Source organism: Leopardus geoffroyi, chromosome C1, assembly GCF_018350155.1.
Source record: "Leopardus geoffroyi isolate Oge1 chromosome C1, O.geoffroyi_Oge1_pat1.0, whole genome shotgun sequence".
Classification (NCBI taxonomy): Eukaryota; Metazoa; Chordata; class Mammalia; order Carnivora; family Felidae; genus Leopardus; species Leopardus geoffroyi.
Genome location: NC_059328.1, coordinates 14,417,973 through 14,437,652, shown reverse-complemented (window position 1 = coordinate 14,437,652; position 19,680 = coordinate 14,417,973). Strand labels below are relative to the sequence as shown.

Sequence of the window (19,680 nt, the reverse complement as noted above, 5' to 3'; positions counted from 1 at the left end):
GGAGGGGGTGGGTGGGCTGCCTGGGATCCATGGGGGCCCCCCGAGGTTGCCCACACCACCAGGGAGCTCAATTTGTTTTGGGGAGACCTGATTCCACCCCGGCCCCGTCAGAACCCAGGGTGCAGAAGCCAGCCTGAGGAGCCCCAGGGTAGTGTGGTCGAGGCAGGCTGGGACGTGGGTTTGCAGAGAGACTTGGCCTCTAGGCCTCAGCCTTTTTTTTCTGGACTGGTGGACTCACCTCCTAATTGACCCCCTGCTCCGGGGCCCCCCATCCCCCCACCTAGTTCACCACGGTCACTGTGAGGAACGTTGCTGGCTTTGAAGCAAAGCCTGATGTGGACTCTGTCCCAGTCTCCCAAACGCTGTGTGCTTCCCACAGCTCAGGGGTCCCTTTCCTCCTGGGGTCCTCCAGGGGTCCATCACCTGCCCAGGGACTCCTGTGGGACTAAAGCAAACGACGGCCATGGGCACCGTGGGGGGAAAGACCCTTCCTGTGCGCTTACCTGCTCCTGCAGTGGCCGACTTCTTTCCTGAAAGCATGTCCTCAGTGATTTCCGACAGCAGCAGATCAAATCACCTGTAGGATGCCTTTTCTAGCAGCTTCTAGCAGCTGCCCCTCACCTCTGCAGGTGGGTCTGGGCACTCCCTCTCTGGACACATGGGGCTCCATTCCTGCCTCTGGCCTGGCCTGTGGCAGGGCACGAGGGTGTGTGAGTCATGTACGTGTCTGTGAGCTTCTCCCCTGAGGCGGGGGTGCCTTGTTCCTCTGATTCCTCAATCCCCCAGCACAGGCTGGGCGCAGGGCCACCTGTCAGTAACTGCTCATTACCCTCCTTCCTGTGGTTCATCAGCTGCTTTGGTGAAAGTTCTGGTGGGAGAAGAAGCTAAGATCCACATCACCTGAAATTAAGTTTCTGGCTCTCTGTCTCCTTCCGTGGGTCACGGTCACCGTGGTTTTTGTACAAGCTGGCTGTTCACACCCATGAATGCATCTCACCCGAACTTCCCAGTGGCCTCGTGAGACGTGTTCTGGGAGCCCTGGGATCTAAGCCATGTCTGTCTTACAGCTCCTTCTGCACAGAATTTGTGGCGGGCCTGGTGAAGTGGCTGGAGTTGCCTGGAGCCGTCTTGCCAACCATGACCGCTTTTGCCAACGGCCTGGGAGGCGAAGGAGCAGACGTGTTTGCTGCCATTTTATTGAAGGACCCCATCTTGAAGGACGACCCATTGGTGATCATTCAGGTACACCCACCACCCGGGCGGTGCAGCTGGCTGCTGGGGAAAGAACAAATGATTTCCTTTCAGAGTCAGCCTAGAAATCGCTTCTAGTGGGGTGGGGTCATTGAAAGCTAAAATAGTTTGTCGTGATATCACAGGATGATGATCAGAGCTAACAGTAAGTTACCGTTACTGAATATTTACCGTGGCTTTAATTTCATACTTAAACAGTGCTTATTATGTGCTAGCACCTTACAAATAGTAGCCCATTTAATTCTCCAAGCCACTTTATGAGTTAGAGTGTGTGATCATCCCCATTTTATAAATGGGAAAACTGAGGCACCGAGAGGTTAAGTAACTTGTTCAGGGACATGCGGCTTGACAGGTGGCTCAGCCGGGACTTGAACCTTGGCAGTCTGACCCCAGAGTCCGGGCTCCTGAGTGCTAAGCTCTGCTCTGTGCCCTTGGGTATGTCACTCGACCTGCTCAGGGTGCAGTTACAGCAGGCAGCTTATGACGCGGCTGTTGTCGCATCAGTGGGTTTCCCTCCTTGAAATTCTTACCCATTTCTTTCTTTGTTTTCCTACCTGTGTGGCTGGCTCGCCACTAGAACACTGGGCAGAGATATTTTGTCGGTCTCGTTCCCCCACTTGGTAAAAGTCAGTAAGTGCTGTTCAAACAAGCAGGCTAGTTACATATCGAACGTATTGCTAATTCCTGTCCCCTTTTCCCCCAGGACCTTCTGAGCTTCTCCCTCCAGGATGGTGAGTTGATTTTCTAAGTTCTGTATATTTGGGGTGCTCATCTCCACCCTTGGCCAGGAAAGCCAGTGACAGGTGTTGCGACCTGTGGACCTACCCCCCCCCCCCCGCCCCCACCATGGTCTTTTGGTGCAGGGAAGGAAAGGGACCCTTGTGTGATGGGGGAGCCAATAAGCACTTCGTTTGTGCCAGACATTGTGGGTGCTCGGTAGTTATTTCTCAAGGCCCCATAGTTTTACCTCCTAAGTAGCTCTTGGGTCTGGTTCCTTCGCTATCTCCACCTGCCATCCCAGCCCCAGCCACCATTGCGCCTTCCTGGCATCCTCACTGGTCTTCCTGCCTCCGTTCAGTCAGCACTTTGTTCTCACGCTGCAACTCAGTGATCTTTCCAGATGCACGTGGGACCACGCGCAGCTCCCACTGCCCTCAGGAGCGTGGCCCCCAGCCTACCCCGCCTCATCTCTCAGCACACCTGTCCCCCCTCTCCACAGCGGCCTCCCCAAGCACCTGTGCTTCCTGCGCCGTGGACTTTGCACATGCCCTTCCCTGCTCCTCTTATCCAGTTACTCCCACCTTGCCCTCAACCCTCCACTCAGGCATCTGTTCCCTGGGGAAGCCTCTGCCCCCCACCCCCTCACCCCCACCCCCCGTCTGGGATGCTCCTCCCAGCACCACGTGGCCACAGCTGCAGTTGAATGGTTACGTGATTCTTTGCAGACTTCTCCTCCGGACCATCAGTGCCAGGCAGGCAGAACCACATCTGGTTTCCTTCACCACGTGTTTCTAGTACCTAACATAGCACCTGGAACATAGTACATGCTCAGTAGCTATCTGTTGAATGAATTAAGGAGATAGATCTTACTGCCCCGTTTTGTGGATGAGGAAGTCGGCTCAGAGAGGTTAAGTGATTTACCCAAAGCTGCACAGCAAGTGGCAGTGTGGGATTCTACCTGCTTTCTTTCCTGGGGCTGTCATGACAAATTACCGTAAACTGGGCAGCTTGAAGCTGCAGAAATGTATTCTCGCACAGCTCTGGAGGCCCGAATTCTGAAAGCAAGGTGTCAGGCAGGGTCTTGTTCCCTCCGAAGGCTGTTGGGGAGACTCCTTCTTGCCTCTTTCAGATTCTGCTAGCTCCCGGTGTTCCTCCGCCTGTGGCCGTATCTCTCTGGTCTCTGCCTTCATTGTCCCGTGGCTTCCTCCTCCCTTTGCCCTCCTCTCCTCGCCTCCTGTGAGGACGTTGTACAGGTTGTCCTCATCTGGAGATCTTTAACGTAATTATATCTGCAGAGATCCTTTTTCCAAATAAGGTCACGTCCCCAGGTGTCAGGGCGTGGATGTATCTTTTGGGGTCACCATTCAACCCCCTGCAGCACCCCAGGGTGCTCTCCATCAAACGCCTGGGCTGCCTCGTGAGCAGCCCCCTGCCCCCGTAGCTCCGCATCAGATTCTCCCCACCACCTCCTCTCTGCCCGGGCTCCCCTGTTACTGTGTGTGCGGCTTCTTCTGTTCCCTGAGCTGGCGAGGGGTTTTGGCACAAAGACCTCCGATGTTTATTCTGACGGCAAGCAGGGAGGAGGAACAGAGAATGACCGGTGAAATCCCAACAACCTCCAGACCATCACATGGGGCAAAATTTTGCTGGAAAAATTACAGAAAATTACATTAGAAAGGTACCTAGGGAAAGTGGCACCAACTTCCCGTTGGAGCCCTGGCTCGTGGGGAGTGGAGGGTGGGAGGAGGAAGAAGAATGGAATCATGAGAACAGCGTGTGCAGGAACACGGGAGGAAAGAGCACACGGGAGCAGGTCACTGGGGGCAGGAGCCCAGCGGGCAGGGCTTTGAGCCACCTTGGCGGCTGAGCTGGGGAAGACAGCAGGGTGCATTTCCCCTGGGCAGACTTTAGGAGGCGTCCCTATCAGCTAGACGTGAGGAAACGTGGCCTCAGCGAGGGCAGCCGAGATCCTGGGGTGAAGGGCTGCCCCAGGAGTCATTCTGATGGAGAGACAGCAGAATGGCTGACGGGCCAGACAGAGGGAATGCAGGAGAGCGACCAGGAGTGACGTCTCGTCTCTGGAATTCTGGTCGCCCGATGCCGGTTGCCTGCATGTTCAGATCCAGCTGGGGAATCCTGGTGTGTGTCTTAAGTGACGCTTTCAGGCACAGTGGCGGTCAGGGACCCTAAGAGAGTAGGGAGCCTACACAAGCCCGACGCGACAGGTCACAGAAGCTGGTTTCTCACGCACGCTTGCAACTAAAGCTTTGTTCAGCGCAAGGTCCGTGAGGACAGCAGAGCACAGAGGTCACCCTACCTTGGGGCTTCTTATAACGAGACGAAGACATTTTTCTTTCGTAGTTTTTTTTAAAAAGAAAGAGCCTTAAGTCCCTGCTTTTCACAGTGTGGTCCAGGGACCAGCAGCGTCAGCATCCGGGAACCTTGGTGGAAGGCCACCCTCGGGCACCACCCAGGCCTACTGAACCAGAATCTGTGCATTGACAGGATCCCAGGGGGTTCCTTTATAGTCTGAGAAGCACAGCTCTAAGGCTCAAAACCCAAAGTATATTTTTTGGTCCTCCTGTATCCAGACAAAATATTTTCACTCCATATCTCAGAGCTGAATGGGGCCCCAAGGGTGATTTGCTGAGCCCCTGGTCTCGGACACGTGTGGCATCAAGTAATACTCCTCTGTTTGCTGGCGAGGCTTGCCCCAGGACGTGGCACAAGTGGTCTGAGAACGTTGCTCAGTCACATCACTGCTTTTGGGTTTTTGGTTTGTTTGTTTGTTTGTTTGTTTTTTAATTTTTTTTTTTTCAACGTTTATTTATTTTTGGGACAGAGAGAGACAGAGCATGAACAGGGGAGGGGCAGAGAGAGAGGGAGACACAGAATCAGAAACAGGCTCCAGGCTCTGAGCCACCAGCCCAGAGCCTGACGCGGGGCTCGAACTCACGGACCACGAGATCGTGACCTGGCTGAAGTCGGACGCTTAACCGACTGCGCCACCCAGGCGCCCCTGTTTTTTGTTTTTTTTTTTAACAGAAGTAAGGGAGGGATAATAATGTCTGATTCTCCCAGATGCTCGCGGAGGAAAGGATTTGAGTTTGCACGGAGGTCTGAGACCCAAGTGGCTGGAGAGCACAGACACTCTCACGCTATAATCCTGTAATGACTAAGCCACCAGCCGAGCATTCACTGAGTGTCTACTGTTGCTGAGGGCTGTGCAGCACCCCTCCCCCGGGTGGGGGGGTGGGGCATGGTTGAGGCTGTTGCTTCCATTTTGTAGGTCTGAGACACATGGTCAAGGTCATCTTGGATGAGCCTCTCACTTTTCCAAGTGGAGAGATTAAGGCCCAGAGAGGGGAAGAGGCTTTCCCAGGGACACACAGCGCCAGAGGCAGACTAGGAGTCAGACCCAGGTCTCTGGCTTCCCGGACCAGCACTTTGTCCCACTGCCTTACCACTGGGTGGGAGGAGAAGCTGTCCCAGTGCTCCTGCGTTTGCCTCAGTTTCTCCCTTACCTGGAGAGCCGTGTTCATCCCACCCCGCTTCCTGCCCCCCACCTGCAAACCACAAACCCTCCCGAGCACCCTCGAGCAGTTAGAACGCAACTTACCCCTTCTGCTATGGGTGACCTTGGCCACAAGGTCTTGTTCTTGCAGAACAGTTGGGGTGGGTTTAAAACTGCGTGTCTTATGTCATGTCACCACCCGGTACATCCCAGGGGCGTTCTCTGAGCTGCATTGAGCCCAGCACTGCCTTTTAGATTCTATTGACAGTAACCACCACTTGGCACCTGGCCCTTTTCACACATTGTTGCGTTTCACCCTCACAGCCACCTTTACTGCAGGCACCCCGCCCACTTTACAGATGAGCAAACCTCAGCTCAGAGTAGCTGAGTAACTGGCCTAAGCTGGTGAGTGGCAGAGCTCGACTTTCTAAAACGAGTACTGCTAACCAAAGCCTTAGCAGATTTTACCCCCAAGGGTTGGGATATCCAGAGGCGTCCCCACGGAATGTCATAGAACCCCGTATCTGAATAACACCAGTCCCCGATCACATCGGGGGGCCTTCGGCTTATCTGATGGCCTCACCAAGTGCCTGCAGACATGAACAAGAGTAGCTTCAGCAACACACTGGGACCCAGTGGGGGCAGGTGCTGGGGTTCCAAAGGTCTACAGAGGTCAGAGGTGGGACCCTGAAACCATCTAGACTGCCATCTCATCATAGAGATGGGGAAATGAGGTCCAGAGGTGGGACTGGCTCGCCAGTAGTTGTCATGGCTAACTCTTTATCCATATTAATGAAGAACCAGGGACCAAGAAGTGGGGGCATTTCGGGAGCCAGCCTGCCTGGGTGTTAAAGTTCAGGTTGTACTTTGGCAAGTAACTGAACGTCTCTGTGCCTCGGTTTCCTAAGGTGTCAAATGAGAATAAGAGTAGTCTTTACAAGGTGGTGGTAAGGATTCAGTGAGAAACACATGCCAAGTGCTGTGAACAGAGCTGGCCATGGGTGCCGCTCACATGTGGTGGGGGTTAGAGGTAAATGGCAAAGCCCTGGAAATCAGGAAAGCTGGATACTTACCCTGTCCCTGAGACGCCCTCGTTGTGTGACCTTGATCAAGCCACTTAGCCTCTCTGAACTGCAATATCAAATAAAAATAAGGGGCAACAGCCAGATGCTCCTTAAAAACAACAAACAAACAAACAAACAAACAAAAACTGTCTTTGGTTCTAAGAGCACAGTTAGGGATCTTGGAGGGAGAAGATCAGGGTCATTGTTGGCCCATTTTTTTAGGTACTTACTTCCCCCATAAACTCCACGAGGGCAGGGCCCTGGTCTGGCTTGTTCACCATTGCATCCCAACACCTATCACACTGATGGGCACGTAGTAGGCATATAGTAATTATTAGATGGATAGATGGAAGGATGGATGGATAGAAGGATGGACAGAAGAATGGATGGATGGATGGATGGGAGGAAGAACAAGTGGACAGGTGGACAGAAGGGTGAATGGATGAATCAATGAATGGATAAATGGAAGGATGGATGGATGGATGGATGGATGGATGGATGGATGGGTGGGTGGATGGATGGATGGGTGGGTGGATAGATGGCCTTCCTGTAGAGAATGAGCTTGGATATTAGCAAGGTGGTTTGTCTGAACTTGAGGGTTAAACCATCTTCTTCTACAGAGATTAATACAATAGGAAGAGGCTTTCTGTGCCCTTAGGTTTTTCTCTGGGTGTGAGGTGGAGTGATTAGTCATGGAATCAGCCCAGAAATTCAGTATGAAAGACGGCATTTCTCAGAACTTCCTGGAAGTTTGACCTTTACCGACAGTACTGGCATCTTCGTCACCAGACGGTGCCATCTTGGCAGCTGGGTGGACTTGTGTGTGTGCTAATCATGTTCTCTTCATCCACTAACAACCCACCACACTCTTTCCCCACGCAACTGAAAAAAATGAGTCTTCTCTATGTGAAGGTTCCACTGAATCCAAACTGATAGCTCTCAGCCAGGTTCCTCAAGCTCGGCACTATTGGCATTTGGGACTGGATCATTCTTTGTTCCGGGGTCATCCATGCACTGTAGGACGTTGAGCAGCGTCCCTGGCCTCCACTCACTAGATACCAGTAGCCCTTCCTGGGTTGTGACAACCAAAAATGTCTGCAAAGTTGCCAAATGTCGTCTGGGGAGCAAAAATGTCCCTGGTTGAGAACCAGTGCTCTAGGACCCAGAATTCGCCCATCTCAGGTGGGGCCGGTTTATGTACAGCTGGTAATCTTTATAAGTTATTCTAGTTGCTCTCCTAGGTTCTGCACGTGGACTGGGAATTGCTACACAGTATATAATCCTCAGGTCAACTGCTGAGGAAGGCAATATTACCCCCACTGACCGGGGAGGCAGTCAGGCTCAGGAGGTTAAATGAGTAGCCCAGGGTTACATTTCAAAGGAAGTTTCGAAATTCCATTGAAGGCAAAGTGAGTGTCACCGTGAGCTCTGCGCTGGTGGCCAGGAAACTTCACCTGAATCGTGGGGTTTGCCCTCTGTACTCTGAATCCAAAGATAGCATCGACTCCAGGCTATGGGACTGGACGTCCAGGCAGTCTTCGCACAGACTTGATTCCACTTTGTGATGTCTTTATTAATTACTGAGTTGCAAACCCTCCCTCCCTGATGAATCAGAGAAGACTGAGGTGTTGGTGTCGTGGCGTGGTGAAATTGCAAACACCATCACCTGATTGCTGAGTGTTTTTGTCTGCAACTTGAGATTCATGCAACCTGTTATCAGTATCAAAAACCGGTCCAAACACCGGCAGGTAAGAACTGAGCACCCACTGTGTGTGCCTGGTCCTGTGCGAGGCCCTGAGAGTAGTTCTCCTCATAGCTGATACTCCTTGAGGGCCCACTGTGTGCACACCCTGAGCTAAGTCTTTATACTAATTCATTAAACACCACAGTGACCCTAATGCGCAGATGCTATTACTGTTTCCATTTTACAAAAGAAGAAACTGTGGCCCAGAGAGGGAAATAACCTGCCTAAGGTCACACAGCTGCAAAGCGGTGGGGCCAGGGTTCAGACACCGGCAGCGTGGTTCTAGAGTCTACTCTTAGCTCCTGCTGTGCTTCCCACGTAGGTAGAAATTGATTAAAAAATCCTCTTCCTCGTAGCTGACTTTGAGGAGATTTGACAAGGTCAGAATTGAGAGGGGGTACCCCGGGTGGCAGGAAGAACGAGAAGGTGGAGCTGAAGGACCATGACCTTGAAGTAGCCTTGTCACCACCCTCATGCCCTTAATTGTCCCCCTGAAATAAGCCGTGGACGGAAAAGGCAGGCGTCATACCCGGAACAATCCGAGGTCAGTTCCTGCCCTGTGAGGGGGGGGGGGGCCGTCCTAAAGGTCGCATCCCTCCATCTGTGTTCTGCGTCGCAAAGTGAAGACGAGAGGCAGACAGAAAAGCTTAAACCCAGGGCCTAGTGGTGGGCAGCGTGGGACGGGGTTGGAGTAAGGCGTAGATTCTTTACATGCAAAAAAAGTTCACTTAGTGTAAAAATGGGGATACATTTTCTCGAAGTTTCTAAATGTCGGTGAGTTGAGGGGTGCCTGGGTGGCTCAGTCAGTTGAGCGTCCGACTTCGGCTCAGGTCACGATCTCGCCATCTGTGGGTTCGAGCCCCGCGTCGGGCTCTGTGCTGACAGCTCAGAGCCTGGAGCCTGTTTCAGATTCTGTGTCTCCCTCTCTCTCTGACCCTCCCCTGTTCATGCTCTGTCTCTCTCTGTCTCAAAAATAAATAAACGTTAAAAAAAAAAAAATTTAAGTCGGTCAGTTGAGGGGATGCTGGCACAGCAGGCTGGGTGACAGTTGTATGTGTACAGGCTGAGACGTGTGTCCTCAAACCCTCGGGAGAGGAGTGAACAAGTCCCCGGCCTGCCTAACACGGTGCACGGTGTGGACAGTAGCAGGGTAGTACCTCCTGTCCTGACTTCTTAGCCGGGGTCTTCGCATAAGAAGTTCTGTCTTTCTCCGTCTCTCCCAAAAATAAATTAAAAAAAGAAGAAAGAAAACGTGGGGAGGGCAGCCTTGTTATTACAAGACCTGGGGTGCAGCCAGCATTTCGCACTGCTCTCCAGAGGTGCTGCTTGGCCTCTGGTGCCCAGGACAGCGCTGGACAATGACGTGCAAAATGCAGTAGCTTCTCTCTTGGGAGATGCTGGGGGAGGAAGGAGCCCAGAAGGGCGGGTTCTGGCCCCTGGCTCTGTCATGAACACCCTGGGTGACTTCAGACGTGCCCCTTGCTCTTCCTCGGCCAGAGGGACCAGCTGGGCACCAAGGGGTTCCGCAGTATGTGGTTGTGTGTCTGAGGTGGGTGCAGGGGCTGGCACACTCCTGCCCCCTGGTGGCAGAGCTGAGATCCCTAGGTTCCCCACACCAGCCGGTCACTACCCACCCCCCCCCCCGCCCCCGCTCCCTCCCCCACCAACCACCACACTAAGATTATCTAAAGAACAGGGTGATTTGTCACCTTTATATGTGCTTGTGGACCATGGCCTAGGGCCATGCCTGGAATTGTATGCACACGCTACATACCCCTGAACATGGAACACGGAAAATAGGATTTGCCGCTGACCTCACAGGATTGCCCTAGAACCCCCAAACTCACTCCATAGTAGATTTGCCTTTTTTTTTTTAAACGTTTATTTATTTTTAAGACAGAGAGAGACAGAGCATGAACAGGGGAGGGTCAGAGAGAGAGAGGGAGACACAGAATCAGAAACAGGCTCCAGGTGCTGAGCTGTCAGCACAGAGCCTGACGTGGGGCTCGAACTCACGAACCGCGAGATCATGACCTGAGCCGAAGTCAGACGCTTAACCGACTGAGCCACCCAGGCGCCCCTAGATTTGCCTTTAAAAGACAGGCACAGAGGGGCGCCTGGGTGGCTCAGTTGGTGAGGCATCCAACCTCAGCTCAGGTCATGATCTCGTGGTTCGTGAGTTTGAGCCCCGCATCGGGCTCAGTGCTGACAGCTCAGCGCCTGGAGCCTGGCTCAGATCCTGTGTCTCCCTCTCTCTCTGCCCCTGCCCTGTTAATGCTCTCTCTCTCCAAAAATGAATAAACATTAAAAAAAAAAAAAAAAAAAGACAGCCACAGTGGAATGAACAGAAACGTTGGCATCAGATAAGCCCCGCATCGTTATCCAGGCTCATCACTCTCTCAGATGAGTGACTTAGAAAGTTTCCCTGCTTCTGGGCTTCCCTCTTGTACAAAGCTGAGTATCATCATTCCAAGCTCCTAAGACCGTTGGGAGGGCGGCCAATCACACGTGCAAGCTCCTGGGGTGATGATACCTGGCACTTCAGTAGGGGTGCCGTGGACAACGATTTTCCTTCCCGCCCAGGTAGCACAAGGGGCCGTCTTGATCACGCCCCTGCCTCTGGGCATCAGGGTGCCCAGACCTTCTCAGACCAGGACGCCCCCTGCTGTGTTTCTCACAGTGGGGACCACCCGCTCCAGGATCTCCTGGGGAGCTTGTTAAAGGTGCAGATTCCTGAGCCCCATGCCACACCTGCACGTGGGGCCTGGGGATCTGAATTTTCACCAGCTCCCCTGTGACCTCCCATTGTGGGTCTCAAGACCGCACGTCACCACATCTGCATTCACATGCTGACTTGGAGATTCCCGTCTCTTGAGGTCCCGAGAGGTGGGGGTGCAGAGGCTGCCCTGGGGCTGCTCCAAGCCCATCTGACCTTGGACTTTTGCAGGTTCCTCCCAGAGAGGGTGGGGGGAAGGTGGGGGTGGGGACAGGTACCCTGGGGCTGACCCTTAGATCTCTGAGCTGGAAGGGACCTCAGGAGACCAGCTTCTCTGGCCTTAGTCCTTTGGGTGGGTTTCCAGAAGTGCCAGCCCAGGCGCTGGACTGGGACAGGATCAGCCAGGGCGGTCGTGGGGTCCCACTGCCCACTGCCAGGCAGGCTGGGGAAGATCAAAGCCTGACACAGATTCGAGGGGAGGCCAGGAGGGAGGAGCAGAAGCCAAAAGCCATGTGTCAGCTTGGGAGGTGCGTCAAGACCGTGTTTTGCTGTCTCAGCTGTGGCTCCTGTGTTCTGGGCCAGGACAAGGGCACAGCCTCTGCAGCCAGACCGCCCGCTTCACCACTCACCAGCTGGGCGACCCGGGGCAAGCGACCAAGCTCTCTGTGCCTCTGTTTCCTCTTTGATTAAATGGAGATACCATAGCAGCTGCCTCCTGCAGCGGCTGTGAGGGTTCAGGGAATCAGTGCATGTGGAGGGCAGCACCAAGTGTGGTTTCGAGTGAGCAGTGCATATGTGAAGCTTCCAGTATGAATATGATTATTAATCGCAGGGTGTTTCTGCCAGAAGGGGATACGAATCTCTTCCAGCATAATTATGCTCCCCTATTTTGGACCTCTCCCAACTGAGACCCGTTCGTTCGTTCGTTCATTCCTACAAATACTCCGTTCTTCACTCTTACAAAGATAATTACACATCTGCTTGGTTTTAGGCACAGAGCTAGGTGCTAGGGATGTACAATGAATTTGTAGCTTATTTCCTAGAAGGAGAGACAAAAACGATAAACTAGTAGGCAAATTGAAAAGTTTTAGGGGCGCCCGGGTGGCTTAGTCGGTGAGCGTCCAACTCTTGATCTCGGCTCACGTCGTGATCTCACGGTTTGTGGGTTTGGGCCCCGTGTCAGGCGCCGTGCGGACAGCGTGGAGCCTGCTTGGGATTCTCTCTCTGTCTCCACCCCTCCCACACTTGCATGCGCTCTCTTTCTCTCAAACTAAATGCACATTAAAAAATAAATAGGGGCGCCTGGGTGGCTTGGTCGGTTAAGCGTCCAACTTCGGCTCAGGTCATGATCTCACGGTCCGTGATTTCAAGCCCCGCGTCGGGCTCTGTGCTGACCGCTCAGAGCCTGGAGCCTGTTTCAGATTCTCTGTCTCCCTCTCTCTCTGCCCCATCCCCACTCATGCTCTGTCTCTCTCTGTCTCAAAAATAAATAAATATTTTTTAAAAAATTAAAAAAAAAATAAATAATAGATAGGGGGTGCCTGGGTGGCTCAGTTGGTTAAGCCTCCAACTCTTGATTTCAGCTCAGGTCATGATCTCACGGTTCGTGGGGTCGAACCCCATGCCTGGCTCTGCGTTGATGCTGTGGAGCCTGCTTGGGATTCTCTCTCTCTCTCCCTCTCTCTCTGCTCCCGCATCTCTCAAAATAAATAAATAAACTTAAAAATGAATAGATAAATAAATAAAACTAAAAATTTAGCTTTAAATGGCGATAAGAAAATACCTCCTGATAAAGGGATAGAAAGCAGTAGAGTCAGGGAGGACTTCTCAGAGGAGGCAGCACTTAAGGAAGGAACTGAATGATAAACAGGTCCAAGAGAGAGTATGCTAGGCGCTGTGAAGACTTTGACATTCAAGAGTAATTCATCACTGTAAGAGATGACCCTACCCAGAGGAGGAGAGAGGCCTTACCCAGTAAAGCCGCTGTCTCCTTGTCTCCTGGGGAAGCAGGACTCAGATGGTCCTAGAAACAGAATAAGTCTCGGCTGGAGGTAGGAAGCAGAAAAGAGTGGGCATGTCAGAGAATCCTGGCAGACAAGGGAGAGCTTCAGTTAGTTAATGAGCCAACACGTCTTACTAATTGCCGAGCATCGTCCTGGGAGACAAGGAACAAAGCCAAGGTTTCTGCCCTCGTGGGCCTGACTCTCTGGTGGGGAGAGCCGGACAATAACTCTATCCACAGATCCAAGGGTGGTGGGAACCGGGGGTGGGGACAGCATGACCAGAAGTGGGCTGCTGTACTTTAGAGGCTGATGGCTTCTCTAAGAAGGTGATATTTGCAACCTGAGTGATGAGAAGGGACCAGCCTGGCAGAGCTCCGGGGGAGGGAGGAGCTTTCGAGTTAGAAAAGCAAGCGCAAAGGCCCTGGGGTGGGAAAGAGCTTGCCTTCCTGTTGGGCCAGATACTGGTGCATGACACAGGAGTCAGTGGAAAGTGATGCGGGAGAGGGAGGGTGGCTAGGGGCCAGCTAATGTACAGCCTTGCGGAGCAGGGGAGGAAGTGTGGATTTTATTCTGAGTGCACTGGGAGAATTTTTAGTTGGGGAGAGAGCGCGATCTGCCGTATGACTTTGCCCTTCTGGCTGCTGTGTGGCAAGTATAGTGCTGGCAAGAGTGAAAGATGAGTACCTGCGTGACGGCTGGTAGTTGAAGAGGGAAGGTGGTCACAGGGGCAGCGGCAGGCGGCGGTGGTGGGAATCGGGTGCCAGGGTCAGACTCAGGATAGATTGTGGAGGTGCAGCTGACAGCACTGGTGGGACTGGGTGTCGGGGTAGGGCAACAAGAAAAACCAGGAACAAGGCCCAGGCGTTTGACCTGAGCTCCACAGCAGGATAGTCAGGCCCTTGGGCAGTGAACTTGGGCCACCCGGCAAGTTGGCCGCAGAGACCAGAAAACCCCACCGTCAAGGTTGCCGGAGGCTCCTGCCTCTCCCCAACTGCCCACCACCTGCCTTGAAAGAACCTCAGCCCCAAATCCTGCAGCCTGGCCCCCCCCCCCCCGTGACCCTTACAGGAGGCTGACGTTCCAGAACCCCATGCCTGAGAATATCTTGGGAGGTTAATCTCCTGTGCATCTGGTAACCTATATTCCAGAAGCTGAATCACTGCTGGCTTAACCAGTGGAGTATGAATTAGCAGGTAATTATGATTGCCACCAATTAATCCCCATGGCCAAGGCTGGCTGAATTTCCACAGCTCGACTATCGCCTGGGTGCAGTCATCTTTGATCCTTTGAGAAAGTGAGGAGCTCCTGTGTGAGGCTTTAACTGACCTAGTGATCCCAAGCCACGACGTGTCTGTTCCCCAGCACGTACACAGTTGCTCATCTAAGGAGGCAGTCCAGGACAGCAGGGCAAAGGCTACCAGATCGTGGCTCACTCCGAGTGCCCTAGTGCACGGAAGGAGCCGGTCTACTCCACAGAAGCTGAAACTTCAGGACTTTGGGGGGGGGCTGTGTCATGTTGAAGGCTAGCCACTACTACTTTAGTATAATATGATTGCCCACACTGCGGACACCCAGCGCAGGAGTCTAATTCCGTGACATTCATCAGGGGCCGCTCGTGGACCAGGAGTCCTCTCCTCAAAACTTTGTGAGGTGACTCTCACCACTTCCGTTTTCCACCTGAACGAGGATGTGCTATTTGCCCAGGGTTAGACACACAGAGAGGGTCCCTACCCAGATCTGTCAAGTTACTCATTGAACATTTATTCTTTGTGGCAAGCACTATGCTAAGGACTAAAGATAGAGCAGTGATTACCCTTGTAACATTTATATTTCGGGAGGAGAGACAAACAAGTAAATGAATATATGAGACAGTAGGAAGCTCTGTGCGGAACGAAATGCAGGGAAAAGGAATGGAGAGTGCTGGAGGGATGGTCAGGAAGGCCTCTCTGGGCAGGAGGATTTAAACAGAGACCTGAGGGCCGCCCGGGTGGCTCAGTCGGTTAAGCATCCGACTTCCGCTCAGGTCATGATCTCACGGTTTGTGGGGTTCGAGCCCCGCACTCTGTGCTGACAGCTCAGAGCCTGGAACCTGCTTCAGATTCTGTGTCTCCCTCTCTCTCTACCTTTCTCCAGCTCGTGCTCGCTCACTCTCTCTCTCAAAAATAAACATTAAAAAATAAACAGAAACCTGAATAGGGAGACGCCCCACATGAAGATCTGAGGAATGAGCCTTTTTAGGTAGTGGACACAGCAAGTGCACAGGCCCTGAAGCAAGAACATTCTAGAAGGCAAGGTCAGGGACTTTGACCAGGGGGTCTCATAGGTCAGGTTAGGGTTTGGATTGGGTTCTGTCATGACCAATTGCTTCATGATCACCAAAGAAAAAAGAAAGCAGAGTGAGACCCCTGACTGGAGTCCCATATCCAGTCATGGAGTTGTTTCTGGGTTGGGGAAGAATCAAGGAGGGCAAGTGGGAGACTGAGGGAGGGAGACCCGAGAGCAGAGTCAGGAGTAACAGCAGCTCTGTGCCTCCGACTCCCGGCCCCCGGGCCAGTGGTCCTCAAATCTGGCTGTGTACCTGCAGGGACGGGCCCCGGGGGCCTGTCCCACCACTATGGAACCAGAATCTCTTGGTGGGGGGGGAGTGGTACTCAGGGGTCCGAGTAACACCCCTCTTGCCCCCACCAGAGTTTGGAGCCAGTTGGGTGAGGCAGAGGGGAGCCCCAGTGTCAGCGGATGACAGGAGACTATGGTGGCAGTTTGGGGACTTGAGGTGCTGACATGCCTCACCCCGAGGGGCCTCGCTGCCCCGCTAAGCTCACCATGTGGGAGAGCGGCCAGGTTCTCTACAGAGAACAGGGACCACCAGACTGTCCTGGTCGAAAAGGCCGCCCTCCTAATGGAAGGGGGTGGGGGCGGGGGAGAAGCAGGGAAAGGACGCATTAGAGCTGCTTTTGGATAAACTAAGGGTCCCGGGCCCTTGGGCTGTGAGGGTGAAGGAGGAGGGTGGGTGTATTCCCGGTCTCGTTTGGGTGGCTGAGCCGTGTCACTCTCTGACATGGGGCACCCTCAGGTCCCCCACTCTGCTCTAACCAGATACTAACGCATTCTTACAAGCTTTCGGGCTATAATAAATAGAGCTTGGACAGACCACCTTTGGTCGCTTAATTGTTCCAATTAGAAAATTAACCCAAGCTCATTATGGATAATTTTGGAAAGATGGGAAAAAAATCCTATTTGGTATATTTCTCTCCCTTTTTCCTATGCAGTGTTTTGTTGTTTTTTTTTTTTTTTCCTCTTAGTTGGGCCCTGATGCCATATTATCAAGAAATCTCTCCATTTAAAAATTTCTTTCATTACATAAGCATTTTTTTCAGATTTACAAACTTCTTAGGAATCTTTTTTTTTTTTTTAATGGCTTATTCTCCACAGGGTGGACATGCTGTGGTTTACCTGTCTAACCCCCTGATGTTAGAAGTCTCCAGATTGTTATCACTCTCACCTTATAAAGTAGGGCCTTCGCTTACTGTTTTCTACATCTGGGATTGTTTTCTTAAGATTTAGAGTTTCAGAGGGGCACCTGGGTGGCTCAGCCGGTTGAGCGTCTGACTTCGGCCCAGGTCATGATCATGTTCGTGGTTCGAGCCCCGCGTCGGGCTCTGTGCTGACAGCTCGGAGCCTGGAGTCTGCTTCAGATTCTGTATCTCTCTGCCCCTTCCCCCGCTCGTGCTCTGTCTCTCTCTCCCTCTCTGTCTCTCTCTCAAAAATAAACACTTAAAAAAAAAAGATTTAGGGTTTCAGAAATGGAATTCCTGGGCCAATGGGGATGCACACCTCCTCCCACCCACTTTTTGTTAATTGCGGCAAAATACACGTAACATACACTTCAGTGTTTTACCCACTTTTAACTGTACGGTTCAGTAGCATTCCCCAATTCACCGTGCTGTGCTCCCACCACCGTCCGTCCATCTCCAGAGCTCTTTTCATCCTGCAAAACTGAAAGTCTGTCCCCATCAACACTGACTCCCCTTGTCCCCTCTCCTAGCCCCCAGCTGCCATTTCCTTTCCGTCTCTACGATTTTGGGGGTGTGCACTGTGCTCAGGTTTTGATCCATATCGTCAAATCGCTGCCCTCGGCGGTTAAAATCAACACACACTCCCAGCAGCGATGTCCTCGAGCACCTACCTGTTTTCACCACCTTCTTCACAGCTCTGGAGTTGGAAAGAACTCATCTTTACTCATTCGACTGGTGAAAAAGACCATCTTACTCCCGATCAGTGGTTTTCATTGTTGCACACTATTCGGTCTGGGAGTCTGTCCTGTGGTTTAACGGACCGCTTCCCTGGGGCTGTGCATGTAGGACGCTTCCAGGGTGTGGGTTTTATCCATTACACCGCTGTTAATGTCACTGTGCTTAAAGGCCAAACTGATTCTCTGCCCTTGTGTCTCTCTTTCGAGGGTGTTATGATGCACGGGCCCGAGTCCTCATTTGCCACATGACCTCCCTCTTCCGAGTGCCCGTGGGGGAGCTGGATCTCCTTGAAGAGACGTTCCTTGAGAGCCTGAAGGAAACCAAAGAGGAGGAATCTGAGTAAGGGAGCCCTGTGACCCTAGCTCCACTTGCCAGGAATCAGGAACTTGCACTTTTCGGATAACAGAGGTTCCCCTTCTGTCCCCATGACCCCGTTAAGAGATGGTCCGTTGAAGTGGAAGGAGCACTGGACCGAGAGTCCCAGTGTAGCCCTGACTTGCTGTGTGGCCTTACCAAGTCACTTCCCCTCTCGGGGGCCCCAGTCCTCAATGGTAGGAAATGGGGATTGAATGGATTATTCCTGAGGACTGTGAGTCTATAGCTTTAACACGGATGGCCCCAACACCCCGCTCCACCTCAGACTCTCATGACATCTTGTCCGTGGGCCGGAGTGGCCTAGATTAAAATCCTACCTCTGATACCCAGCTGCTTTTTGACCTTGGGCAGGTGCTCCCCCCCCCCCCCACCGCGTCTCTAAACCACACTATTCTTATCTGTGGAATGGGTGTAAGGATAGAGTCTTCCCAGGGTCACTGTGAAAAACGAATGGGATCACGTGGAGGGCTTGGCCTGGGGCTGGCACGGAGCAAGTGCTCAGTAGATATGAGGCCTTCCCTTCCGCCACGGCCGCCTATACCTACCAGCTGCAGAGCGACTTTGCTATCTCTGTGTGGTCAGGAGTGTGCAGAGGGAAAGTATCCTGGTAACTTGGCCAGAGCTCAGCTCCTTGCAGAACACCTCATGCAGGATCTGATCCCAGAGCAATAAAGCCAATCCCAGTCACAGCCTAATTGCAGGCTCCTTGAACCAGGCACGTCTTCCAGCGTCCTTTTGGTCTGGGCTGCCATGGCTATCTTTGAGCAGCCGGGTTGAGCCAGTTCAACCCCACTGGGAAGTTAGCTTTGAAGCCAGGTTCAGGGCTGGAGCTGCCCTCCTGCCAGGAAGGGGTTGGTTCCTTGAGAAAGGGGGAAACCGGATCTGTTGAAATAACCTGAAAACCGGCTTGTTTTGACTCCCAGAGCTGGGTCAGTAAAGAAACACCCGGAGCCAGGCCAATTCCCATAATCACAAGCACCGCCCAGATTCTTTGGATGTATCGCCCACGCACGCACACACATACACACACATGCACGCACACACCTTGAGATGAAGGGAGAGCTATTTGTTTTTGTTAGCTATTTGTTTGGAAATCTTATCATCCGAAAAAACGTATTGTCCAGAGGATTTGTTCTGATAATACTAGTAATGCCAGATCAGGGACCCTGTGAAACAAGTTCTAATATGGCCACTTCTCGGCGTGTGACATTGGGGAAATTGTTGAACTTCTCTGGGCTTCAGTTTGCTTCTCTGCAAAATGGGGATAATAACAGCACCCTCCTTCTAGGTCTCTCGTAGGGCTCAAATGAGTTCATACAAGTGCTCTGAGCAGGCTTTGCATGGAGTAAACGAGTTGATAAACATCATCATTTGCTATAGTACAGTCATCATTGCTGATACTCCCTTTCCTCAAAAAATACTCCACGTGTGTAATTTTTTTAATTCCAATTTAGGGACCGTAGAGACCTCTCAGGTTCTACCTGTGGGCTCTGGAAGGGTCTGAGACCCAGAGGAAGCTAACAACTGTTGGGCCAGGAGACCTAGTCTCAGCCTAGTCTCAGCGTGATTCTGTTAAGTGTCTGTGTGGCCCTGGGCATGTGGCTTTCCCTCTCTGGTCAACAGCACCAGTTTTTTTTTCACCTATACAAGTACAGGATCAAATTTTGTGCAGGTTTCTTTTAGCTCCAAGGTTTGCATTTCTGCAAGGTGAGCTTATCACTCGACACCCTGAGGCGATCCTTTGCTACCCTAGTTCAGGTGTAAGGTACCACATTGCTGTTCTCAGGTCCCCGTCTGAGCCCTGAGGCCATCCAGGCTTCCCCCACAGGCTTGGTGACCTCCCTTCTCTGTGCCTCATTTCCTTCACCTCCTACATGGGGGTAATGGCAGTATCCCCGTCATAGGGCTGTTGCAAGGATTAAACGGCTACATATCAAAAACTTGGAGCAGTGCCCTAGCACATAGTAGGTGCCAGTAAATGTTGGCTGCTGTGCTGCTGGAGGCTGATACTGATCACATCAGAATGACATGGTCAACATC

General features: G+C 52.4%; 1 protein-coding gene across 7 annotated transcripts in view; it reads left to right on the top strand.

Moving 5' to 3' along the window:
* TMCO4 (transmembrane and coiled-coil domains 4) overlaps positions 1-19,680 on the top strand; it is a 96,211-nt gene that overhangs the window by 19,562 nt on the left and 56,969 nt on the right. For all 7 annotated transcript variants that reach the window (XM_045475888.1, XM_045475887.1, XM_045475889.1 and 4 more), the window contains 3 exons: positions 1,068-1,242; positions 1,955-1,982; positions 17,472-17,604. In XM_045475888.1, coding sequence (XP_045331844.1) covers positions 1,068-1,242; positions 1,955-1,982; positions 17,472-17,604 — 336 coding nt within the window. The remainder of the gene's footprint in view (positions 1-1,067; positions 1,243-1,954; positions 1,983-17,471; positions 17,605-19,680) is intronic.